This window comes from Gopherus flavomarginatus, chromosome 2, assembly GCF_025201925.1.
Source record: "Gopherus flavomarginatus isolate rGopFla2 chromosome 2, rGopFla2.mat.asm, whole genome shotgun sequence".
In the NCBI taxonomy this organism is placed as follows: Eukaryota; Metazoa; Chordata; order Testudines; family Testudinidae; genus Gopherus; species Gopherus flavomarginatus.
The window spans coordinates 227,086,136-227,113,583 of NC_066618.1; the positions used below are offsets into that span (position 1 = coordinate 227,086,136).

The 27,448-nt window shown below is 37.9% G+C and overlaps 1 protein-coding gene across 4 annotated transcripts in view; it reads left to right on the forward strand.

Annotated features, from left to right (window-relative positions):
- The window catches only part of SNTG1 (syntrophin gamma 1), a 543,852-nt gene that overhangs the window by 279,890 nt on the left and 236,514 nt on the right, over nucleotides 1-27,448 (forward strand). For 3 of the 4 annotated variants that reach the window (XM_050942000.1, XM_050941999.1, XM_050942002.1), the window contains exons 3-4: nucleotides 4,255-4,389; nucleotides 23,341-23,397. In XM_050942000.1, coding sequence (XP_050797957.1) covers nucleotides 4,255-4,389; nucleotides 23,341-23,397 — 192 coding nt within the window. Of the gene's footprint in view, nucleotides 1-4,254; nucleotides 4,390-6,214; nucleotides 6,227-23,340; nucleotides 23,398-27,448 lie in introns of those variants that run through there. The other variant, XM_050942004.1, reaches the window with a different exon arrangement.

Consider the following 27,448-nt stretch of genomic DNA (forward strand, 5'->3'; position numbering starts at 1 on the left):
AGAATCCTCTCACCCCACACCTGGATCACTCCACACTGAGCCCCTCCACAGGCCCTTGGATCCTGCCTGGTTGAGCCTGTCTGCCCCACACCTGGTGCACTTGGTGCAGAGAGGCAGGGCCCCACGGTGTTTCTGGGGCAGGCCCAGGCCTTGTGCTGTTTCAAGGTTGGGTGCAGCCTCACTGCTGGGGCCACGTCCCAGGATTGGGTGGGGGCTGCAGGGTGATCTCCCACCTCCATGGAGCCAGTGGCCTGTGCTCCCCACTGCCACGCTGGAGCCTCTGCATTTATTTATTGACAAATAAAATGTGCAGAATTTTAAAATATTGTGAGCAGAATTTTTAATTTTTTGATGCAGCATGCCCTCAGAAGTATCACTTGTACAAAACAAATGATGTTACAAGCTCAACTAATAATACTGTAGATTTGGTGGGGGTTAGAGGTCATTTTAACTTACTTGGTGGCCAGATTTGAGTACAGCTGATCAAGGTTTTTAAACTGACTTTTTTCCTAAAATGCAATTTTTTAATGAAATGTTGACATTACAGGTGTTTTTATATCTTTTCAAAAATTGTCATTTTTAATGCATAGTTTTATTTAATAAGATATTGAAAAGATTATTACTTTTTTCCAAAAAAGTACTTTTACTATTACTATTACTTTTAACAAAACAGCTTTCAGTAAACCAAAAATGTCTGTAGCCTATTCAATAACACTATAGAAAAAATCATGAAAGCCTTTGAAATAACATACAGGTGGCCATTTGGAATGATTCAAAAAATGAAAACAATTTATCACCCCCTTCCCAACAAAAAATAGAAAGCGAAAGAAGAAAATGAAAAGATTTGTCCTTTATCCCCATCGTTCAAACATTCAATTACTTCCTAGCTGCCATTCTCCAAATGACAGCAGTCATCTGTTCCTGGAGTCCTTGTCCTCTTGATAAGAGAAGGTGAAGTCAAGCACCAGCATCTCTGTATGTTTGATAATAGGAACTTGGTGTGAACGTATGTATTTTGGTCTTCCTCAATATTCTGGAGGAGTTGTGACAAAATCAGATCTAACATGGTCAATTATAGGTGTGCTGCTGCTGTTCTGCCTCACCCATCAGTACTTGACATGATGCACTGCACAGTAGATAGGGGCTCCCTTCTGCCTGAGCCAGGCTGCTGCTTAGCCTGTTTTTGTCTGATTATTTGCCTTGTTATGATTGTGCTTGGTGTGGCTCACTGTGGATGTGATACCCCACATGGGGGTAGGTTTGCCAATTTTGGTTGGACATACTGTATTCCTGGAAGTTTATCACATGACATCATTTTGAATTTTAATTCCTGGAGACACCAATCCTGGAGGGTTGGCAACTCTGTGTGGGGGTTGAGGCCATATTTAACTGTCCCCCAGTGTAAGAGGGCACGTTGGACAGGTTTGATTGCTAGTGTCCACAGGAAATCCATGATTGTGCCCTTTATGCTGCAACAGTAACAGAACAGAGTACATGTCAGTGTGGAGTAGTATAAAGACCACTCTGCATCTCCAGAATCCCTTTTGAGCCTCGCAGTGTGTAGAGCAACAAAATTCATCTCTCTTCTCGCTGTCCTCTCCACTCAACTCCATATACACATGTACTTTCTATACATTCTTGAAGTAAGGTTTCATCAACTTATTATTGGGAATTCCTCCTTAAAACCCATTAGTACTTCTTGTCTGTGGAGGAGAAGCTACAGTTCCCCTCAGCAGATTCAACCAGCATCTCAGTTTAGCCATCTCCTTGGCAGAGCGTCTCACAGCGAGCCCTAACATTTCACTGACTTTCGCCCCTCCCCAGACTGAGGAAAAGAAGACTTTATTATACCCAGGAGGTAGAATCCTGCACCTTTTGAAATCAGTGGGCATTTTACCATTAATGTTAATGGGGCTAGGATTTCACCTGGCATGTTTTTTTAGCAGTGTACAATTCTCATGGTTTCTGGACTAGAAATCCCAGAATTCTTCTGATTTTGGGAGAGAACTTGTTCCAGAAGTGAGCTGAATTCTGAATCTTCATGAAGACCCAAGCTCACCATTTGATGCTATCCTAGGTCATTATAGAGGGAGGGCTCTGGTAACGAGTGAAGAGTTGCTTAGTTACGCCCTAGAATAAGGACAATTTCATTCTGTAACATTTTCTCCCTCATACACCCATGCCCCAACCCTGATTGATTTTAAGCAGGAACTGACACCTCAGGATGTGGTTATCTGGCTCTTGCTAGTTGCTGGGGTTGTGCAAACATATTTGCTAGATGAAAAAAAATGAGAAAAGTATAGAAAAAAATATTTTTCTGTCTCCCAGAGGATTTTTATAGAGTTTTTTTTGTTTTACTTTTAACTTTGTAAAATAATCTTGATAGCATACAATTAATATCAGCTAATGAACAATTTCTTCACACCAAAAAACCCTACGCACACAAAACCCTAGGTCATTCTGTCTGTGGGCATTGCATGAAGTCTTCTACAGAGATGATTTTGCTGTGTATTTTCAACACAGACTCTGACATAAAGAGTAATAAGTACTGTATGCACACACTCCGTCAGCCACTTGTTTCCTAGACCTTCCGTGTATAGTCTGTAGGTAAAAATGGTATAAGAGACAAGTCCACAATGCCACTGTGCATTAGCTTAAAAGCATGTTGATGGAAGTTCAACAGCCCTACAGATTTTCTCTTTTGTAACAGTGTTTTTTAAACGTAAAAAGTAAAAGCCGTAGCATGAAGCAGAATACCAGACGCAGCTAGGTTCTATGATCAGTTTTTCCCTGTCTATTTAACTGCAGTCTACCTTGTTTGAAAAGTATGACAAAAGCACAGGGTGGATTGGTTTAAATCATTGATTTTAATCATGATTTAAATCAGGAATCAGGAATCTTTTGATTTAAATCTTTGATTTTAATTTTGTTTTGCGTTTGTATTTGTTAGTTATTTTGCAAAAGTAAGATTGATTCTTCTAATTGGTTGGTAACCACTGAGATGTTGATTTGCCATTTACAATAGCCTTTACACTAAAGTTGATACTTCTTTTTGATAATCCATTATTTCTATACACATTGATTTAAGCAATTATTTAGCTTAATGTACATTATTCAGCAGCATATTTTTTTTGTTTGAAAATGGTGAATAATGCATTTACTCACATTATGATGATGATTTTTTTTACTTCTGTTTTCTGTCAAGATGCATTTGGATAGAAATTGGAATTCAATTAACAATGCACAAAACAGTATTTTAAAATTGTATACATTATATAAAACTACTTTAAACATAAGGATACACAAGGAAAAAAAGGAAGTTTGTCAAAACGTTTTGCATTTCAAGCAAATTGATTTATTAAACAAAGGAAGCATTATCTGTAGCTGGAGCTGAGCTGATTGTTTCTACTCACCATGTCCATCAAGATTTTAGAACTAGTAGGACTCATCGTCTCACATTTCATTTGTATTCCTAAATTGGAAAAGGAAAATACACTTTCCTGCTTTTTCAATTCCCAATCAATTTCTCGACTTTGAATGATCTAATCATTGAATTGAACTGGCTGAATAAATTGAAATGAACAGAAGAAGATACAACAATATCAAAAACTGGTCTAGCACTTCAAACTCTGGATCCAGGCACTTAGCCAGTCATTTTCACCACTTCAGTTGGGTTTTGATTTTCTTTCAAACTTCATCAGCAAACATGTAGTGTTAAAATATTATTTTTGTTCATGTAAATGAATTTTATGCACTTTGCAAAGGCATGAGTGATGTACCCTTTGTACAAATTAGGTATTGTACATGGCAGTAAAATATTGGCTTTTGTGAACTATTCTTTTTAATTATGTATGATTATTTTGGAGATGTTAAACTCAGTTTCCTTCCTTTGGTGGAAGCCTAGTGGATGGCTATTCTTATCTCATGAGCAGATGGATTAGGTATCCAGCAGTTAATTATCTGATACCAAAGTATATGCTCTCATTGAAGCTAATGATAAAAGTTTTCTTAACTCATGAGCAAGGTCAAGCTCACAGCATTTAAAAAAGCCAAGATTTGCCAACTGTTACAAGTAATTGCGATAATCACATATATTCTTTGTGTTAACTGTTGGAAATATTGAGTTAAGTTATAGTGACTTCATTACTAATAATACATACAAAAATATCATTTAATCTGCTTTATAATATGGGCATTGCTGATAACGCAATTTGGAAACTAAGCAAATTTTTCTCTCTGTTCCTTCCTTTGAAGACAAAGACAGGGATTTGTTTGCTGCAGGATGGTAATCAGGAGCCTTTCAAAGTGCGACTGCACTTAGCCAAAGATATTTTGATGATCCAGGAGCAGGATGTGATCTGTGTGTCTGGTGAGCCTTTCTATTCTGGTGTAAGTAGTCTTTTATTCCTTTCATTAAGGATTCTTTTATAAATGAAATAACAGTGTATATATTTTATAATTCACCCAACTTGGTCTTCTCTTTGATGGAGCTATGTCTAAGAGTATGCAAATGTGGTACCTTGAGTTAATACCTACCAGTACTGGTCTAGGAAGAAGCTGCCATAGGTAGCTGTAAGGTGTGCCCCTCACTACTCAGTATGGGGTATTGTTTGAATGCTGAGACTGTCATATTTTGGGACCACTGGATAACATATAAATGATATGGCTAATGTTTTTCCTTGTGGTGCTACATGATCCAGATCCTTGAGAGCAATTACATATGTGAGTAGCTGCTTTAAAGTCAATGGACTAATCACATTCTAAAAATTATGCATGTTGCTAGGTGCTTTGATGGATCAGGATCCATGAATGATGCCCTCTGCTGCTATTGGTTGCATAATATATTACCATGACTCTGGACTTTATTTAGGTTCAGTGTCCATGCAGTGGCTATCACTTTGAGTTCAACTAGAGCAATGTATTATTTTAGAAGTCATTAACTCCTGTTCAATATTGTAATCGTTGAGTCATCCATGCATGTTGTGTTACCATAGTTTTAGTTTCAGTTTCCTCAGTTTGTTATTGGGGGATAGAAATGCCAGAATTAGTCTCATTTAAAAGTACAGAATTACTCTCATTCAAATGACAATTTGAGTTTAATAGGCATGAACCAATGTGGTTCTATAGTTTAATGATATGCTATAGAAATTACTTTAGAGACCTATAGAATTTGTTAGTTCAAAAACCTAAAGTAAGGATATTATTCTCTGACAGACTTCTATACCTGGGATATATATTTTAATTACATTTTAGAAGATGGATCCAGAACTCATGAAACCCAGTTACTATTCATTTCTGTTGACTTTTCCATACAGACTATAATTATATATTAAGAGGGGTTTTTTTAGGTTTACTCTCAACAATTATAAATGCTTTCTTCTCCCATTCCACTAAGTGAAGCTATCACAAGATTTCATGTAACAACTTGTGAGAGAGAACTACACATTGTCTGTATCTGTCAATTTTCTAAGACTGCTGTATGTATTAATTAATAAAGGATCATTGCTGTTGTGCCCCTATATTTTATAGTATCGCTAACTAAAATTGTAATAACTGTCACATTCTGGGGTGCAATCCAGACCAGCAAGAGGTTGTGTCACCACCTGCCCCGTAACCTTGTGTGCATTACAGTGCTTTGCTGTTGTGGCTCCCAACCTGGGCTGCTCCCAGTAGACCTACCAGCATGCAGGTCACTCCCAGCATGTCTGTGTGCTAGGTAGCACTGGATTAGCAGTTCTGACTCTAGCAGCCTGTCTACAATCCACCACTTCACTCTAGTTTCCACCAGCCTGGGTGACTTCTTGCAGGGTGACCTCAACACACTCCCAACCCCCAGTTTTCGCAAAAATCTGTGTTCTGCAATAAGTAGCCCTCTCCTGGACAGTTCAGACATTAGGCTCATTGCCACTTTAAGGAGTAAATATTCATCAGTTTATTACATAAACTGGATTTACCAAACAGTTCAGTTTAAACACAGCACTAGATTGATTTAGATTAAAAATAAAACAAGCTTATTACCAAAAGAAGATAGGATTTTACATGAATTAAACTATAATAGAGAAGGTTAGAAATGGTAGCAACAAATAAAATGAAAACATTCATCTATCAGTCTAGAACTTAATCTAGCAAGTATTGGTTTAAGGCTTTGTTCAAGATGGCCTTTCTCTCCACAGCCTTCCAGCAAGATGGTGACTAACCCTCTCTTTGGTCATGATCTCTCCGAAAGGTGCAGCTGTCTTTTCCAGTCTTATTAATCTCTCCTCATACGGAATCTTTCCATACCTCTAATCTTTTTGTTGCCCTTTCCTGTACCTTTTCCAATTCCAATATATATTTTTTGAGATGTAGCAACCAGATCTGCATACAGTATTCAAGACATGGGTGTGCCATTGATTGATATAGAGGCAATACGATATTTTCTGTCTTGTGTAGGGTGCTTTCAGTCACACCTCCTCCATTACAAAGCTGCAGGAAGGTTAGCCAGACAGGGAAATTGCTAACATATTTTGTTTTCCCTTTTACATGTATAATTTCCATATCATATTCTTAGAGTATGGTGCTCCACCATAGTAGCTTAGAATTGGAGCCTTTAGTTTTGTGTAGCCTGACTACTGAGGAATGGTCAGTTAGTACCCTGAGTTTTCTGCTAAAAAGATAGGGTTGTAACTGCTTGACTGCCCACACAATGACATAACATTCTTTCACTTTGAAACAATAATTCAGCTCAGTGGGTATCAGTTTCTTCCTTCAGGAAACAATGGGGCATTTCTTCTTGTTCTCCCCTGAGTGCATTAGTACTGCCCTTAAACCAGTGTCTGATGCATCTTTACACAGCACATACATTTTGTCAAAGTTAGAAAAGGATTTTCAGACAAGAAGACATTCAAGGTTTGACCTGCATGCTGATAGGCTGGTTGTAAGTGGCCCATATTTGGAGCTACAATAGCCAAACATTGTGAGGCACCTGCGGTTACAGTGCAGGCAGTGACACAATCCCTAACTGGTCTGGATTGGAGCCCCACCTTCCTGAACCATGACACCCTGTGACAATAACAATATACTAAAAATCAGCCAACAAAATGTCATCAGTACTAAAATAATTCTCCTGGATCTCTCCCCAAAGTAAATTACTCTCCTCTCTCTACCCACCCTCGGAGACAAAAAAGTCTGTGGTTGAACTATTGAGAGACATATGGTGAACAGATTAATGGGAAGAGGAGTGGCTTAATCACCTTCACTTCTTTAAAGATCTCAATAGGAGTAAATAAATAGGCTTTCCTATATGCACTGAAAGGATATGGACACACTCTCTATAAATGCCTTGGTTATTTGCAATGCAGAGTGTGATTTCAGCGTTTGGCTGTTCAGTCCTGTATGAATGAATTGTGTACATCACTGTTCGCTGATGTTAGTTTGTGTACTATATGGGGAGTGTGGCTGTCACTTTCATCAACCATGGAGTGCAGTATACAATCTGTGGCTGACCTTCCATTTCATAGACTACCCTCAGCAGCACATTGAGTCTTCGTGAACCCAGGCAGAAGGGAGCATAAGTTCAAACTCAGGCCTTGGTTGTTCCCTTAATAGCACCACATTGCAGCACTGCCACTTCACCAGGACAGTTCTGGATGTATTTATTAAAAGATTTTATCACTTCCAAAATGACTTTCATTAATATACTGTGACATCTATTACGTATGCTAAACTTGGCATTTTAAATAACTTCGTGGCATGCATATTTAATATTTTTCATTAAACATGAAGGCTTTCCCTTTTACAGTTGTTGTCTTCTGTCTTTTCAGAAGATTATTGTAAAAGTTAGCAAATGATTTGCTTAATTTATTATCCTGCCCCAGATTAATTGCATAGTTTACATCAATATGCATGTGCTATATATCAATATGATGAGGAGGATTTTCTATTCTCTTGGCAGTGCCACTGTGGGGCTAGACATTTTTGAGCCCTTTACCCTGATTTTGTCTGGGATTAAGACAAGGTACTAAATCAATAGGTTCATTCTAACTAAGGATGATAGACATTTCACAGACTGTTAACTATCCTTTTGTCATAGGCCATTTCAATCATCTTGAATCATGTGCTCTAGTTGTCTAAGCTGATTAAACTGGTCCCTTGCGGTCCTCTTCTTTTACTTGTCAGATTTTTTAGTTTTATTTAGTTCTTGATGAGTGTTAGGATGTTCTTTGCATGTCATTGTAGTTAATATGAATGATCTAAGCCTTTTTAAAAAAACATAGGTACTATAAATGGGTGTGTTCTGGTCTGTTTCCAATACTAAATCATTTATAAAATGTCCTATAAAGGAAAAAATATTTATTGTAAGTGAAGAACAATAATACAATTAAACTTTACAAACCAGTCGACATAGTAGCAATCATTTTTATCCTTTTAAAGTACATATTTAAAATTAATTTTAAAATGCATGTTAGGATCAGATGATGGTACCCTTACAAATGGAATAATACCTTCCTTTGGTCCCATCTCAACAACTTTCTTATTTAGGCATACTCTTAACTTTAAATTGAAGAATATGTTTACATGCCTTCCTGAATAGAGACAAACTTCAGCAGGTGTTTAAGTGATTTCCTGAACTCGGTTCTCCAGGAATAGTGCCATAGAAATCAATGGGACTAGCTTGAGGTACTACTTCATATGAGTGAGTGGCTATTAGAATGAAGGCCTTAATTAAGTCCACTTAATCTTTTTTGCAGAAGAGGTTTAAATTTCTAAGTGCTAGGGAGATATGAAGGACCTTTTTCCTTTGTTGTATAATGTTTTAAATACATGGCTAAAACATAAAAAGAATTTTTAAAAGTCAACTGAATAGGAATAAAGTAACGCTAATCTTTCAAGAAGAGTTTCCCCTTTCTGTAGCACCTTGTACTAAATCTATTACTGTTGGGTAAGAAAGTTTTGTGAAACTCAAAGGGCAGAGAGAGGTAGCTCCACTAACTCAACTCTTCTAGCCAATACTTTTTGCTAGTGGTACTCATGGTTTTTTATGGTGAGAAAAATATAAAATTAAGATTGATGAGTATTAGGTAAGAAACATCAAAAAAAAAATGCTTTTCACAGTACTGGACTATCACAGAATGTCAATTTATGAGGTGGAATAGTATTGCAATCTTAAAAATAAAGAGAAGTACTTGCAGCTGGTAGAAACTTCCATGACTGCTGAAGACAGTGGCTGAGTAAGAATCGGGATAGTTACTCCTTTTTATTAAAAAAACAACCAAATCAAAACTAAACAATATAAAACAAACAAACTCTCAGTTGTGTCAGATACAGAAATAGAGGAATCTTTTTTTTCCCCCTAAAAATTCTTTGTTGGCAGATTGCTAGAATGACAATGAACTTAAACTTGCAAGAGACTGTCTACTTGCTGTTCAAAAAAAAAAGTGGAGGAGGGGCAAAATATTGCACAGGTGGTAAAAGACCCAGGTCTCTTAAGATCAGCCCTTAAGTCCAATCTATTCAGGTAGGCAGGTGGATAATCTGCTCTAAGATACATTGTGATAAATTGTTCTCCTTAACCGCTGAGTATAGAACAAGAATTAATGGGCTTAAACTGCAGCAAAGGAGATTTAGGTTGGACATTAGAAATAACTTCCTGACTATAATGGTAATTAAGCACTGAAAGAAATTACTCAGGGAAGTTGTGCCATCTCCAACATTGGAAGTTTTCAAGAACAGGTTAGACAAACACCTCTCAGGGATGGTCTAGATAATAGTTCTAATCTCCCTCATTGCGGGGAACTGGACTAGATAACTGTAGTGAGACAGAGTGGTCTCTCTTTGGACTTTGAGACTGAGGGACTACTGCTCCCCTCCGGTGCATGGAGCCAAACTCTCTGCGCCTCACCCCCTTCCCAGAAGTACTGAATTATACAGGGAGGCCCTGCAGCTCAGTTGAGGTTGCACCAGGGGAAGAGGCAGATGTCTCTTGTAGGGAGCGGAGCCTTCTGTGGGAGTCTGGACCAGCAGCTGAGCAGACTAGTGCCCTACTGAATGAAGAGACAAAGAACCCCCAGAAGTGGCTGCCGACCAGCTGCAACATGGTGAGACAAAGCCCCAGCTTCACAGAGCAACTCCAACTAAGTGAGGTAGGAAGAAACCCAAGGGAAGCAGACTTGTGCTGCTGGGAAGTGAGGCAGCAGATTTTGGTTTCCCTACCGACTCAGTGGGGACCCCCCAGCCGCTAACAAAATCCTAGGCTGGGACCCAGTGGAGTAGGGTGGGCCCAAATTCCCCCATCCCTTTTTCCACTTCCCCACCTCTGGAGATTGGCAACACACTCACTCTAGGCCTAAAGGTCTGTGCCTTGATTGTTGTTTTCCACACCCAAGAGGCTGTTGAATTTAGACTGTTGATTGCTGTCTGCCTTAGCCAACAGGCTCCAGGCTAAATATGGCTTATTGCTCTGCCCTGCCTGGATGCCAGAACTCCAGACTGTTAAATGTTGTTTGCCCCAGCCAGGAGGCTGCAGGCTGTAGACTGCTTGTTGCTTGGCCCCAGCCAGAGGGCCCAAGCCCAGTTACTGTTGCCTGATGCAATGAAGCGAAGTGGCTTTCCTCCCAACTTGAGAGTGAGGAACCTCTATAATAACCTATCAAGATCCCTTCCAGTTCTACATTTCTATGATTCTGTAAGATGCCTGTAGTGAAAGTGGATAAATTGAGGGTCAAGGGAGAAAATAAAAAATGTAAAACCCCTTGAAACTGTTGGTATTTGTTATAAATCATGGCTGTGCATTAGGCTTATCCATAGAAGTAGGATTTAGAGCTTTTAGAATTCCAAGACCAAAATGGTTAAGTTAAGCAGCTGAAAATTCATAACATCCCAGCACTTCAGTAGCACATCTGAAATTCAAATTAAAGAACTATAAAACACAGTTGTAACAGGGGTGGTCTGTTCTCATTAAGGTTGGTAGAGCCAACCCTTATTTCATGACTTGGTCCTTTAAAGTTTGGGGAGTTCTGATGTATGTAAAGGCCTAGGAAATGACAGAGGCACATACTGGTAAAGAGGAAGTAGTCCTGGAAAATTATTTAGTGTTTAAGGGAGAAACCCTGTTACTGTCTCTTTAGGGTCCAGGATTAACATAGGGTTGGGCAAGGCTCCATTCTCTCCCAGTCAACTGTGACAAGTCCTGAGAAGGAGGGCAAAATATATGTGGGAAACTGAGCCAGGATGGGGAGAAGGTAGCTGAGGTCTGTGTCTGGCCTGAAGTATAACCCAGCTCCTGGGGAAGGGCTGGGGACTCCTGAAAGTCAGGGTGGAACCCTACCTGAACCCTTATACAGAGCCCATAAAGGCTTTGACTTCAGGGGCTAAAGAGAGGCTACATTTTGTACTCTAAAAGAGTTAACAAATCATATGTCCCACAAAAGGGGTATCTGTTTGAAGTGTTCAGGTCTGAATAAATGATTGAGAGAACCAAGAGGGGGTAGAGGACAACATGTTTCCTGGGCCATAAGAAGGTGTGTTTGATGGTGGCATCCTACAACAACAGTACTTTATGAAAAACACTAATTCACCAAGATGAGGAGCCGCGAAGTTCTGTAGCATCATTCTTGTTGCTTCTGTAATAAATGTTGTAGAGTTATTAATTCTTACCCTGAAAGAGTTTTTTTTTCTGAAATGGATCCCCATGCCAGTCCAGAAAATCAGCAATATGAAAACCAAGTACTCTAAAACCATGGATGTTTCAAAGTATTTATTCTTTTTCTGTAAGACTGCTATGAAAATAGTGTGTTCAGGCTGACAAAGTATTGCTATAATTCCTCAACACAAGACATTGATTACTGGTATTCTGTAGTGCTTTTCTGAAGTTCAGGGATGCACTGAAAAGTCCTAGGGTAATCTGAAATTGTACTTCTTGGACTTATTCTAATTGTTAAATTATCACAGCAAGTATAACTGATGGCTGTTGGTGATTTTCTTAGATTTAGTGGCAGACTTATTGCTTTAAAATCCAAAGGGCATCTGTTCAAATTCTTTTCACAATGATGAGGCACAGGTGACTGATTCAGTATGACTGATCTAATTCTGTGTTGTTGCATAGCAAGCTATAATTTAATACCTGTAGGTAGATTTTCGCAGCATTCTGTGATTAAGAATCTTTTGGCTAGATTCATAGGGACAATGTGTAGTTAGTTAATATGTTGAATGTTAATGACTAATTCTGGTATTAAGACACACTTTTGGAAATGCACAGAACAACAATACCTTGGAGTATTATAGCACTGCCCATCCATCATTTAGGTTTAAGCTTTACAAAGAGATTTAAAAGGAGTATTTACTCCATTTAATAGATGAAAAATTTGAGGTACCAAAGAGTAGCTTTTTACAATGTTGTCAGAAAAGGAAGGCTGTTGCAATTACTATTAACCAAATCTCCGGATTCCCAGTCATAAGCATCAGTCATGACTTTTTCTCGTCAGAATAAGCAAATACCATCACAAATCTATATTTATTTTTTCTTATTTTCACTTTGCCACTTGTGAAAACAAGCAGATTGATAGCTTCATAGACACAGGTGTATGATTTTTTAGAATAGAGATGAACAAATTACAGATAATTTACTTGAATAATTTTAATTCTTTTTGTTTGTAGTCTCCACAAACATCACTCTTTCTTGAAGATATTTGTTTAAAAATAATTTATACTATTTGTTACTTTAAATTGAAAATTCAGAATGTTGCTTAGTTTTGACTAGTCAGATAAATCGTATGGTACTTTTCCCCCTTCCTCAAGTATACATTTTAGTTTTGGACACTTGCTAAAAGTGAATTTTAATTTGTTTTCCATGAGTATTTGAGTGTGGAAGCTTAAAAATTAACTTTCCATATGTATGGAGCCCAGTGGGCTAATTTGTCTTTGCATTATATTCTGCTTTGCATTATATTCAGCAGTAATGCAAGAATTCTGTAAGACATTAGCTTCAGCAAGTTAGTCTATGAACTTTGAACAGATAAACTTTGCACAGATAAATGACCCAATGGAAAACCCCAAGTATTTGGGGAGCTGAAAATAATGTTTAAAGTGAAGTTCTGACCACAGCTACATGAGTCCTGGCAACAAATTGATGTACATAACAGGTACATGAGATACATCTATGGCTAGCCGGCTTGCCTGCCTATATATCTTTTCTTATGGGTTTGATTATTTGTTTTATTATAATAGGTTTATATTAGAATATATTTTGGCTGTAACACAAGGGACCTGCTGGCTACATCCTGTATGTTGAAGTAAGGCAAAGTTAGCATACATTTGTTTGGGACCTTTCACCTGGATAGATGGTGATGAGCTAAAGCAAAAGGTCTCTATATGGCTGCAACCTTTAACATAGAAGAAGGATTAAAGCAGGTTGTCACTGGGCCTTTCCTAAGTTCATACCCTTTTAAACTTAACAGATACACCACAGCTTGGAACTTGGAAAAAAGTGAAATAAGCAGTTAGTACAGAAATAACAAATGTGATACCTAACCACAAAAGAGCCATGGTAATGAATGGACGTATATGATAATAAGCTGAGATCACTGATATACTAACCTATAGGAAAAAGACACTCCAACATTAGTAAGGTGAGGAAATACAGATAAGGTAAAAGGGGGGAAATCCCCTCTTGAATATGCATCGAACATAGCAGCATCAGCGTAATGTATTATAAATGTGGCATCTCAGCCTGGGGGTGGTAGGAGAGAAAGATGTAGTCCTTGGGAGGTGCCAGAATGATGATCACTGGTGATGAAGGGAAAGGTGATGGTGATGAGGAAGATAATGACTTCAGGTTGTTCTACAGGAGATAGTGTGATTATATAGATGTGCAGATGGACATTCTGTAGTATCTCTATTTACCTTACTGAACTGGGGTGTTTGTGACTGTGCTAAATGTATTAATAAACTATATTTGTAAATATAAAATAGTTCCTATAGTGTAAATGTTGCAACTGTGCACATCGGGGGTTCCCAACTATATAATAATTTGAATAATACTGGACCTGATTGTGGGGCAAGAACATGTCAACTCTCAAAGTAATAACTGAGGATTCTTAAATAATCACTATAATTATTACATAATCTAAAGATCAGGCAACAGATATTCAAATTCAAGTCAAATTCAATTATAAGAACGGCAAAAAGTAAACATTATGGAAGGGTAAACACAAGTGAAGCAAATTTATTCAATTTTTGAACATATTTTTTTTCTTACAATTACCTTAGTTTTGAAGAATAATACAGCTTGGACACTGCCAGTGAAAGCTTCCTTAACCCTGAACGAAAAGATAGTTCATCTTGGTTTTTCTACTGAAACTGGCAACAAAGATGCCAATTGTGTGGGTGATTTTTGTAATGTGGGTATTAGTCATCTAGGAAGAGGACTGAGACTACTAACTCTTTTCATAAAAGCCACCAAAAAGCCATCGAATTGTGGTGACTTTGGTTTACTTACAGCTTGAACAGCTTTTAATGAATGACACAGAACTGAATGATCTAAACAACTATTATCTAGGTACAATCCAATCCCCTCTATTTCTCTGCATCTGTTGAAAAATGTAACTCATTATAACAATGTATTGGAACTGCCAAATTTGAAAGATCAAAATAGCCTGCCGCTTCTCATAGAAATCGGGTCTTTTCTTTTATCAGAAAGTCTAATGACAAAAAGGAACACAAAACTCCTCAAAAGCCAAAGCATCATTAATTAGTATAGTGCATGAAGAGCTTTCTCAGTGAGCATCAGGTATTCAGGGGCAGAGTGGTTTTGTGTTTGTTTTGTTTTTGAAATACTAAACACGTGTACTGTTTGTGAAGAAACTGGATTGACAACACTGGAGTGATGTGTGCCTTTTTAATGGAACTCTGAGAAACTGAAATGAGCAATTCTATTTAAGGGCCTATGCTGTAGTAATGGAAATTATTTTTTGATGTGAGAACAAGCGAGGGTTGAAGGATGAGGTCCTCTCTGGCCAATTTGCACTAGTTATACAGCACATAGTAGTCTAGGCCAATCATTCTTCTTACTCAATGTAAGTGTGGAGGAGCTGGGAGCTCCACTATGCCCAAGTCTCCACTGGCATAATGGGGGCCATCTGTCTCCCATAGTCCACTCTCATACCCTTGCCACTTAGCCTGCCTTCATGGTGTGCGAGGTGAGCAGAAATTGATGAGGCAAACTGGCAGCATCACAAAATGGAAGTAGTTGGCAGATCTGAGCACTGCTCTTGGCCGTGGTCATAATTCAATGTATAATTATGTATTTAATTTTAAAATGTCACAAGTGGCTTGTGCCTAAGATGTTCTGTCAGAGTAATTGCGAAGTTTAGAGTTTATGGATACAGTGGTTCTTCATGTCGAGGAATCCAAATACATGCAAGCAAAAACAGGACAAAAATTCAAAATAAGAACATTTTTAAAATGTTCCTTTTGAAGCATCTAGTAAATATTTCACTAAACAAACAACATGAACATTCAGTTCTTGTGTAAAATTGTAGTGCTATAATGATAGGCAATAAATCCACTGAAGTATGAACATAGAGGATTTTAACTTCAAATGTCAATACATCTTTGTCTCTGCCATTGTTGCCAACAGGTCCATTATATTTGTATTTTGTATTCTTACAGTATGTATGGTATATTTTTCTTCTTTTTAGTTATCTTTTTCTGTATCGTTTCCGTGAACTCAATTTTTTCTTCTTCTAATCCATTATCCTTTTCTCACATACTTGTTTTTTCCTTCTCTTCCATGCACTCTTGTTCACCACCCTTCCACATCTATACCCATTCACTATGAAGCTACCCCTCATGTTCGTAGTGAACATAATGGAAATAACACTTAAAGGTGTCTATTGAACAAAGCCTCAATCATGTAGGGAGAACAGCATTTCCACCATAATCACCAGAGTCCCAATTTGAAAGCATCACTTTTTCTGTCTTAACATGAAAGATGTAGCAGGGAGAATTGGAGCATCAGTTATATAAAGAGCTCTGGAATTTGTGGTTCTTGTCCAAGTGAAATTCAAACAGTACCTTATAGGAAAATTAACAGAACACACTAGATTTACTGGCTCACCCTTTCAGGAGTTTAATACCCAGAAAATGTTACTAATTAATACTGTAATTACTATTGAGAACCAGCTAATTGCTGTCTTAATTCTTCTCCCAGAGTTTGTTCCCCACATCAGTTACAGAGGCATGTATATTCTCTTATATCAAAGTACATACATAATTATTAACATTAGAGAACAAGAGAAGCTTTAATAATCTATTTTATTAACTAATGGTAAAAGTGATCATTATGTATATGTATATGTGTGTATGTATGTGTATATATATTTCATTTCAGTGTTTCAATATTCCACACTTCAGTTACCCAATATTCCATTTTTTTTTAACGTCTGTAAGTGGCCAACTGAGACTCTCTGCCATGCAAAATATAATCTTTTTATATTTACCTTGTGTGCTCATTTCACTTCCCACTCTGGCTTGTCTGTTTTATTCATGTGTTGCATCTTTTCATAAACCTAGGCTATAGGCATTCTTGTTTGTACAATACCTTGCATTCTGGGTCCCTGGTCCTAATTAGAGCCCTTAAATACTACTCTCATAAAATAATAATTCAGTTTCAATAAGCTGTGTGGACAGTATTTTCAAAAGTGACTGGTAATTTGGTGCTACTGTCTCAATTTTTGGGTCCCCGTCATGAGACACCTTAAAGAGAACTAAGTTTTTAGAGGGTTGGTGGTCAGTACTTTCTAAACATCAGGCTGCATTAAAGTGTCTCAGTCTGGGTACCCAAAACCACTAATCACTTTTGAAAATCTTAGCTTGCTAGGAAATTGCTTCACAGGTGGACATTTAAACAACATGTAAATCTCTTATGCTTGTTGTGACGGAGTCTCCTTTTCATGGGTAAACTCAGTTCTACAAGAATATTGTTCAAATATCTGACTTAGCTCTCATAGGTTTTCCTAGACCTGTGAAACTTCCTTGACACATTAATCTGAGTAAACTAAAAATTATAATGTTTCTTGCTTCAACATTATATGTTTTCCGTCTCTGACTTATGGATAAACATGAGCTCCTTTCTCATGTTTTCTGAAATCTTTATCTTGCTCACAAATTCCTCTTGTTGCCTTGGATACTGCATTCTGGCTGTTCTTCACTAAATGATAGCTATCTGAGAGAGGCAGGCAGTGGGTATAATATAGAACACCCTCCAATGTAGAACCAGCCTGAGAATAGGGTAGCCACAAGCCACTCCTTTGCAGCCTTCCTACTCTGTTGTGCCCAGCAATTACTGTATGTAGCACACAGTGTAGGCCATTATATGCATTCACTCTAAATTTCTTGTAAACAGCATTCATTTAATTGGGGGGGGGGGTGAATTTCTACTACAGTTTCCTCTTTCTCGTTCTGCACTTACTTGCATTTTACTGTGGGCCTACATACTCCTTTGATACTTTTGCTTTCTCCCGTAGGACTAGAATCACTTCTATGAAGCTACTCCTGTTTATGCTACTGGAGGATCTGGTCCTTAATCATTGTCTTGTCAGCCTTAATGTCAGCCCTGAGAGACATGCACAAAATAAGTCTATACTCTTACATTCATATGTAATGTAAGGCTTTAGTAGCTCAATAACCACACATTATGATAACCTTCTATTTTGGAAACCTTAGTGTGCAGGACAAATTGCAAGTTAGAACCAGAAAGAAAACTAAACAGCATTACACAAAACAAAGAGATCAAAACAAACGCAAAAAACCAGCCTCTTTTGGGTTACTCTGGGTTTTATACTACTCAGTCCATGAAAAACTACTAGCTGTGGACATCAGTACTTCCAAAATTTTCCAATAATTCTCCTGATTTAAATAATTTTCATTTTTCAAACAAGTAAACCTTAATTGCACTCAAAACATATCTGCCATAACAGTCCAAGTTTCTGAAGTGTCATGTAGCTGCGTTAGTCCCAGGATATTAGAGAGAAGGTGGGTGAGGTAATATCTTTTATTGGTCCAATATTTTATTATTTATTGGACCAATAAAGATATTATCTCACCCATCTTGTCTCTCAGAGCAGTCCAAGTCTAATTCCTGAAACAAAAGTTCATTCAAGAATCCGGCATGAATTGGGTTCTTAACAATTTAAATGAATTTAGTCCTTTTCCCAAAGTTTAGCGTTCTAGTCCATTGGTCCTAAATCTGTAACAGTCAATTTCAGAGATAGGCCAAGTCACTTGTTCTGATTGGTATAACAGAGCCTTTAGTCCTAGACAATTCTGGAAAAAACACAAAACATTGGGAATATAGTTTAACTAGGCTGTAACTTTATTAAGTAGCTTATCTCGGAACTATCCATCAATTACTCATCCAGTAGAGGTCATCCTTCCTTTGTAATCCATACTACCTGGTGGGGCGTGCCATCAGCCCCCTGATCCTCACGCTTCACCTGGCCCCTGCACTATTTCAGTGCAGAATAGTGCACTTGGGCAAGGGGAAAGGCATATTAGCCTCCTTTGGGTGCAGTGGATCCAATAAGCTTATGCTGCACTTTCTCTCCAACCCATCAGCCACAGAGCCCATTTCCTCAAGACACAAGGAGGGGTGGGGATTTACAATCCTTAAAGGGGACAGAATTTTTCTTTCCCCTGCTGGTCTACACACACCTCTAAAGCACTGGAGGGTTGTGGGAAGCATTTGCAAAAGATACCTATCCCAGTTTTGCAGGCTGAAGACGTTTGGATAGGTTTCTGATTAAAAAAAAATTCAAATATTCAGATTCCTGGTCAAACCAAATCTCATCATGAAATCTTTTGCCTGCCCATAATCTTAAATTTGTTTTTTATATAAATTTTGCTTTCCCTTCCATTTATTTATTTTTACAGAATTTTGTCTGTCTGTGTTGGAAAAAAGGTGTTCTTCTCCTGTTAAACATTAAGGACTGGCTTCAGTAGAAAATATGTCCAGTTTCCTATCAGATGTCTGTGTGAGGTCAAACAAGTCCCCAAATACTGTTTTGTGTTTCCTGGTTTGGTTTTGGTTGGGTTTCTTTGTGGCTTTAATAACCTTGCCCAAGCTTACATAATGAGGAAGCCAGAAAGAGCGTTTATTAATTTTAAAGCTAGGAAGATGGACAAAATGAGTCAAAATTATTTTGGAGAATAGTTTTTCTATTAGGCTTCTTAAAGGTGCAGTAGAGTCCATTTAAAATAATACAAAATACTGCCTCTTAAGAAATTATTCTGAATAGAGCCACCATTTACCTTAGACCACTAGTTTACTAAGAACAAGCTTCCTACAATGGAAAAGATTTCTGATGGGTCAATTTTATAAATTAGCAGTTTTCTGAGATAGATTTCTTGATTTCCTTAGTTATATGTACTCCATCCTCCATTTATTACACTGCTCTACAGTCAAAATGCTTCTGAAATAAATGTAGTCCAACTTTACTAATTCTGGGTCACTGAGAACAAAAATGATGCTTAAAATTGTTGATTGGCTCTAGTTTTCAAGATATGCTATTGGGTCAGTATATACAACCCTTGTCTTGGGAATGGCGGAGGATAAGTGAGTTATAAAGGGAAGGGATCTCAATTTAAACTAGAAATGACTAAAATACATCTTTGACTGGATCTATGAATAAATCTGTGACTGGGTTTGGACAGTACTTGCTGTTTAGGCAAAACAATGAATGACGCAATCTGAAGCTGGTATTGCATCATACATGATATGAATTGCATCATGTTATTCCTAGAAGTCATGGATGATGCAATCATAATGAAGCTTACATCACTCTGCTGAACAAATTGCCCTATATCAGCTCTAGAAATCATACAGTGTCGTGCTCTCTTATTTGTCAGTGTTTGATTTTGCAAAGGGACACATTTCTGTTTAGCCAAAGTGAGCAGAGATGCCTCGTACTTGTGTGAAGAGTGCAGATAACTTCTGCTATGTTTGTGGTGAAGTGACTTCTGCATCACAAAAGTGCAGTATAACCACTATGGTTAAGAAAACCTATCATCTTGATTTTGGCTGCAAAATTGGAGATCAGGACAAGAGGTGGGCCCCACACATATGCTGCAACACTTGTGCAACAAATCTTGGCCAGTGGTTGAACGGGAAAAGGAAATCTATGCCTTTTGCAGTGCCAATGATTTGGAGAGAGCCAACAGATCATACCAGCAATTGTTACTTCTGCATGGTGCCTCCAGTTGGGAAAGGTGTGTCAAAGAAGAAAAAGTGGACTGTGCATTATCCAAACATTCCATCAACTATACGCCCAGTACCCCACGGAGCAGGACTGCCGGTTCCTGATGCACCAGAATCATTCTCACTTGAGTCAGACGAGGAAGAGGATGAAACTTCTGGTCCTGAACCATCAATGTCACAGGACCCACATTTTCTCCCATCCTCCTCCTCTGAACCACACGTCATAACACAAGGTGAACTGAATGACCTTGTCAGGGATTTGGAACTACCCAAGAGTAAGGCAGAGCTGTTGGGCTCCAGACTACAGCAGTGGAACCTCCTGGCAGGCTATCAGGGCAAATGGAGCCCATCAATGCTTGCAGACTGTTGCTGGACAGTGATAAGAGATGCTCCATTTAATGAATACAAGAGACAAGCCAAGAAGCGCTGAGTAGACACTGAATAGGACTAAACTATGTACATAATAGTTTTTGCCTTTTGTTTCATAATAAATTTTATTTATATAACCCTTTTGCTGATTTTTAAAGTGTTACATAAACAGGACAGGTGAAATATTATCATGTAAAGCAACCATAAACACATGAAAAGACCTAGTTTTACAATTGATGATTAAAACTCTATCTACACAATATACATAGACATAAAATGTAGAAACGTAAAATATCTTAGAAACAGTAGCCAATCAGTTGTTTTAATTGTCATACTTGAATTCAGCACATCAAAATACATAATAAATATCACATTTTATCTCTGAAGCAGATGACTTCTCTAAAATTGTAGACCAGTGTTATAAGCAAATGATCTCTTACTCTCCATTTCCATTTATGAATGGCAGTTTTATGGGCTAGAGTTTTTATTTTAACATTGAGGAGCAGAACCAAGTGGTGTGAATTTATTTTAATATATATATATATATATATTTTGTAGCATAATTTATTAAATAATGTTTATTTTAGGCTTTGTACACTTTTATATAAAAACATTTAGAAGAAATTTTCAATTATGCCTCTGTGTATGTGATAACTGCGTCATTAAAAACACAAGAAACAGACTGTGTTCTTCAACATCTGATGACTCTTTGGTGACAGATAGGACAGGAAAGAGATGCCACAGTTGATACAGCCTGACATACATGTGGGTAATCTCACTGGATGAGCAGTAACGCCCAACAGATCACACAAAGGGAAATGTTAAAGATGAGGAGTTCTAGCCCAGATTAGTTTTTATTTCTATGTTTTCCTTATTAGCGATCACTATAATATCTTGGTGTCCAAAGGCTTTTTATGAGAGCAGTTTGCTGGCCTAAATAAAGTAAGTTTATGGTCTCAGCCCAGTTCCTAGTGTGCGTGTATTGGCACCATAAAAATTACATCCTATTGAGAATTAATTTACAATCAAGAAGGCAAACTTGGTTGAGAGGCCAAAGAATTAATGGCTTTGGATAGTGAATTATTCCTTCATCCCTAGATGTCCTACTTAACTAGGAGAAAGTCTCACTGACAGGGCAGGGTATGGAAGTGTGTTTATGTTGTACCTCTTTGTGACTAAATACAGGGTTAGTCTTCAGGCTTGCAATCTAGCATATATCACCAGGACATAAAAAAGTGTAAACAAAATGAAAAAGCCTTTACCCAGATCTGACGAAGACCCAGCTAGGATGATTTAGTTGGGGTTGGTCCTGCTTTGAGCAGGGGATTGGACTAGATGACCTCCTGAGGTCTCTTTCAACCCTAATCTTCTATGATTCTATGATTTTATGATTAACCGATGTTAACAAGTTGGAAATGAGAACTTGCTGTGTCAAGTATTAGAAAGACAAGGTGGGTGAGGTAATATCTTTAAGTTGGACCAACTTCTGTTGGTGAGAGGGACAAGTTTTGAGTTTACACACAGCTGTTCGTAGAGTATTACGTAGAGTATTAAAATGCAAGATTCAGTCCATCCCTTCTATCTCCTCATCCACTACAATGAATTAGCCAATGAGTGTTCTTTCTGTACATACATCATTCACTTTGATCACAAATAGAGAATGTACAAGGCATATGTATTTCGCCTCTCCTCTGAATTCAGTAAGTTCAAATTCTCAATAGTTTCTGTATGTTGACCTTACCTCACACATCATTCCCTGTCCTCATCTGTCCACCTGTGGGGAAGGAGGAAAAGCAGTGGTTCTGTAGATCCTGCTTCCCCTCTCACATCATGAAGGGTTGCCTTATGTCTCTTTACACCCTTGCATGGACACAGATGCCAGCCCTTAGTTTGGCCCTTCGTTTAGGCTATTGCCAGATTTTTCGTTCTACAGATTAGGCAGAAAGCAGTGATACTGACAGACCTATTCAGTTTGCAGTGTACGTATCCTAATTTTATACTATATTTATATCAAATAGATACACACACACACAAATATAATATAATTATAACTACACTATAATTATATTGTGTGTGTGTGTGTGTGTGTGTGTGTGTGTGTGTATGTATCCATATATGTATTTATAATTAGATGTGGCTTTTCAGCTGTGAATTTTATACACCCATAGATGTAAAGGCATCAAAATTTGTGTGTACATATATATTTATGCATCTCTATGAATGGTATATGTGTACAAGTGAAATATAATTGTCAATATTATGTAAAGTAGCTAATATTAAATGTTATCCCAGAATGAAAATGGGCAGAAGAGCCTACAAAATATTTCATACTTGTCTTTTTGTAAATATACATAAGCAAGACTGATGTATAAGTCTGCAGTATATCAGCTCTCTACCTTGAGTTTAAGAAAGCATAATTCAGGAAAATGTTGATGTTATCTTATAAATATTGATTCACCTGTTACTCAGGCAAGATTAATTCAGTCATTGCTGTTCATTCAACAGTATCATAAAAAATGAACAAATGAGTTTTAGACTGGGACAAGAACTCTACTTTTTCTCCAGATCTTCTTGTTTCACCTGCAGCCTGAGTTTCTTGGGATTTTTCTCACTCTGGAATTGACAGGTGTATTATGACAAGACAAGATGATGTGGGAGATGTAAACTGTTCATTAAAGAGTTAATGTCGATATTGTGGCAGGAAATATTAAAACTAACTGAACTTGATTTAATTTTTTCAGGAAAGAACGGTAACAATTAGAAGACAAACTGTAGGAGGATTTGGATTAAGTATAAAGGTAGTATGCATTTGGTTTTTTGTTTATTTTTCCACAGGTTACACAAAACATGTTTGTGTCTTCTAGTTAATTTATTTTAATGAAGGCAAATTGTATTTCAGAGTATATGAAACAATAGCACAAACGAATTCTAAAAGGGTTAGTTAAAATATGTATTTAGTGTCACAATAGGCAATCAGCAGAAACATTGCCTGGTGGAATGGAATGGCTGGAGGGCACATCCTCTTAAGATTCAGGATGGGGGTGGAGGGTCTCTAATAAGATTTTACATGAAAATGAAAAAGGGTATCCAACTGCACCGGACTGTTCTTTTGTTCAAAAATACTCTTAATTCAAGTGCTTGTTAATGAATGCTAAATTACAGTGGCAGGCACAGGTAACGGCTAATGAGCTCATCATCAATTCTGTTTCAAATAATACCACATTAATTCACTTTTCGTCATTAATAAGACTGGAAGTGTTATTGTTTCTTCATATTGGCTATTTTGCTGTAGATGAGGCAACAGCAGCAAGTTACTGAGCAACTTTATTTTCTCCATTCCTTAGGAAGATTTAAGGGACATTAAAGGCCTATGTGGGCTCTTTCTTAAAAGAGAGGGAAAGAGTTAAGCATTTTGAATACCTTATTTCAACCTTGAATCACATTGTAGGTAACATGGCATTAATTTTATCTTTCTTCTAAACACAGCACTCTTCAACTTTAAGTTAGCAGTGGAGAAAATCAAATATACTATATATGAATGCAAAAGAGCCTTAACTTATGCATATGAAATTAAGAGTATAGACTTATTTTGTGCATGTCTCTTAGGGCTGACATGCTGTCCCAGAGAAAGAGATGAATGTGCACTTCCCTTGTATTGTCATTGATAAGAGAATTGCTGAATAGAAATATTTTTTCTTAAACCATGTCTTGATGCTCCACTTTTATCTTATTGACCCCGAAGGACCACCCTTCATGGAAAACTAATTGCTATTTTGGGCTCAAAACTGCTTATAAACTAAGTCAATGGCAAGCAAGTTGTTCTCCTGAAATGTTGTTATGGGTTGTTGTTTACTCAATAGTCATAAAGTACTACATGTCATTGTCAGGTTAGGGATGAGTGAAATTGTGTAGCTAGTATAGGAAAAAAACAACACATGGGTCTAGAAGTCAGGATTTTTGAGATTTGGAAGGTGAACTTTTCATGAAAACTCACAAAAACAGGGATTTTTTTTAAAGTATACAGTACTATGAAGTCACTTGTAGGAATATAAAATTTGAGAGTGGATCTTATTCTTTAAGTAACAGGCAGATATTAACACATCAAATAACATTGCTAAACATAAGTGAAAGAATCCTTGGGAAGTACGTTATCTCCACCAGGGCCAGCTCCACGCACCAGCTTATAAAGCAGGTGCTTGGGGTGGCAACTCAGGAGAGGGGCGGCACTTTCACGTATTCGGCGTCAATTCGACGGAGGGTCCCTCACTCCTGCTCGGAGCGAAGAACCTTCCGCTGAATTGTCGCAGATCACGATTGCGTCTTTTTTTTTCTTTCCTCCCTGCTTGGGGCAGCAAAACCCCTGGAACCCACCCTGATCTCCACTGAAATATGTGCATTGCTCTCAAAGAGTTTTCCTGGAGAGTACATAGCCATTATATACTTCTAAATAAAAAAGTTCTACTTTAGAAAATCTGGAAAGTTTGAATCACTAAGCTTGTAAGCTCTTTTGGGAAGGGACCATATTTTTGTTGTATTTGTAAAGTGCCTAGTCCCAGTGTGTCCTAACCCTTGATTAAGGCCTAAAGTGTTAGTGAATACAAACAATAAATAACAATCATATGCTAAGGGAGTTGGAACAATTTCTAGTGAAGTTGCTGAATCATGCAGTTAAAATAAAATATTTTTTTCAGATTAGATAATTTATTATGTTTTATTTGTATCACACAGAGAATGTCAATCAGAATTGACTCTAACAGCTGCAAGCTGAAGATCCATAATTTCAGACTAGAAATAGGACCCATATTTTTAAGATAGGGTAATTAACCACTGGAACAATTTACAAAGGAATACAGTGGATTCTTCTTCACTTGAAGTCTTTAGATAAATATTGCATGGCTTTGTGTTTAAAAAAGCTTTAGGTCAACCACAAGAGATGGTCTTGATGCAAGAACTCCAAGGTTGAAATCTGTGGTCTGTATTATGCAGGATATCAGACTAAGTGACCATAATGGTCCCTTCTGACTTTAAAATCTGTGAACTGGGGCCCTATTATATAATGTAGTTTACAAACTATGACAGAACATCATAAGAGTCTTAGTCTGAGAAGACAAGGAATGTAGAGAGGGTTGGGATAGGGATGCAGTCAAATATTATATGCACACATACCGACATAATATATATTTTATCTCTGTTTGATAATGAATAAAATACCTCCAAAACTATACCAAAATGTTTCTCAACTTGATCTGGAGTATTGGTATTCCATACAGAGGTTGCTACCTATCTAGTTATTCTCCTTCCTGTTGGTGGACAATAGTGTTTTTCCATGACTCCCACACTTTTATTAGACAACAGATGAGAGTAGGTGGGCTTCTTAACTCTTTTTTTTTTAAATGCATGCTTTAGTACTTCCTGAAATACAAATAGAAATATTGACAACATATCCAAAATCTTCTATTCAGACCCAACTAAAAGGAAGAAATTTTGTAAATCTTATGAGATCATGTTCTATCATGTGATTTCCAGACCTATCCTTGAGCATTGGAGTGCTACTGACCATTCCTGTTTCCCTTCATCTGTGGTACAACACAAAGATCCTTCTAACCCCATTGATTCATAGATTTGAATATTTTAAGGCCAATATGGACAAGTATGATTATCTCATTTATGAGAATAACATACCCCATAGAATATCAGTTAGTAATTTCTGCATCAAGCCCATAACTTCTGTTTGAAGTACAGTACATCTTTTAGAATGATGGCAAGTCTTAAATTTAAGACTTCTAATGATGGAGAATCTACCACATCCCTAAGTAAGTTGTTTCAAGGTTAATGTCCTTAATGGTTAAGAATTTACACTTTATTTCTAATCTGAAATTGTCTAGCTTCAATTCCCAACTACTGGATTTCATTATACCTTTTGCTGCCAAATTAAACAGTTATATACGGGGCCATCTCTAGCCATTTTGGTGCCCCATGCAGCCCCCCAAGTCTCTGCCGGGGGGGGGGGGGTGGCTGGCTGGCCCCAGGCCTCCGTAAGTGGGAGGCTGGAGGGCAGAGGGGCAATCACTCCTCTGACCCCAGCCCGCTGTGCTTTGCTCCCCTGGCTGGGGCGGGAAAGAGGCAGGGTGGGGGCGGAGGCTTTGGGGGAGGGGTGGAGCAGGGGTAGGGGCCATGGGGAAGAGGCGGAGCTGCTGCTGGAGCAGCATGCAGCTGCGCAGGGCACCAGGAAATATGGTGCCCAGATTTCCTGGTGCCCTACACAGCTGCATACTATAAGTATGGCTAGGGACGGCCCTGGCTATATACTGTGAAAAATCTTTTCTCCACATCAGTAATGGTAGAGCATGACCAAGTCATCTTTGAAGCTTCTCTTGGGTAAACTAAATGGAGCTTCTTAAAGTCTCTCACTATATGGCATATTTTCCTGGCCTCCAGATGGACCTTTTTCTTATGAGCAAAAGGAGGCTAGGTTATAATCCCCTTGGAATACAGCACATCTTGCTTAGCTGTTGATTAGTAGTCTTTGGGGGAAAACTCCTCCATTGCATTACCACTGGTGTGGCTCCATCAACAATTGCAATAGAGAGAGAATTAGTTTAGCTCAGTGGGGGACTGCTGCAATGACTAAGTACTTCTCAGTGTAAGAGCATAAGAATGAAGATATTTTTTCACATTTATATTGTCTACTTCTGTAGTTTCGACAGCACTTTGAGATCAATTGTTTTACATGCGATTAAAGGAAAGCTGATGTGTTTCCTTGCAGGAATGCAGACCCAATTTCTCCTTAGGCCTTGGACCTGATCATGGTGTCAGTGAAGTTAATAGCAAAACTTGAATTGACTTCAC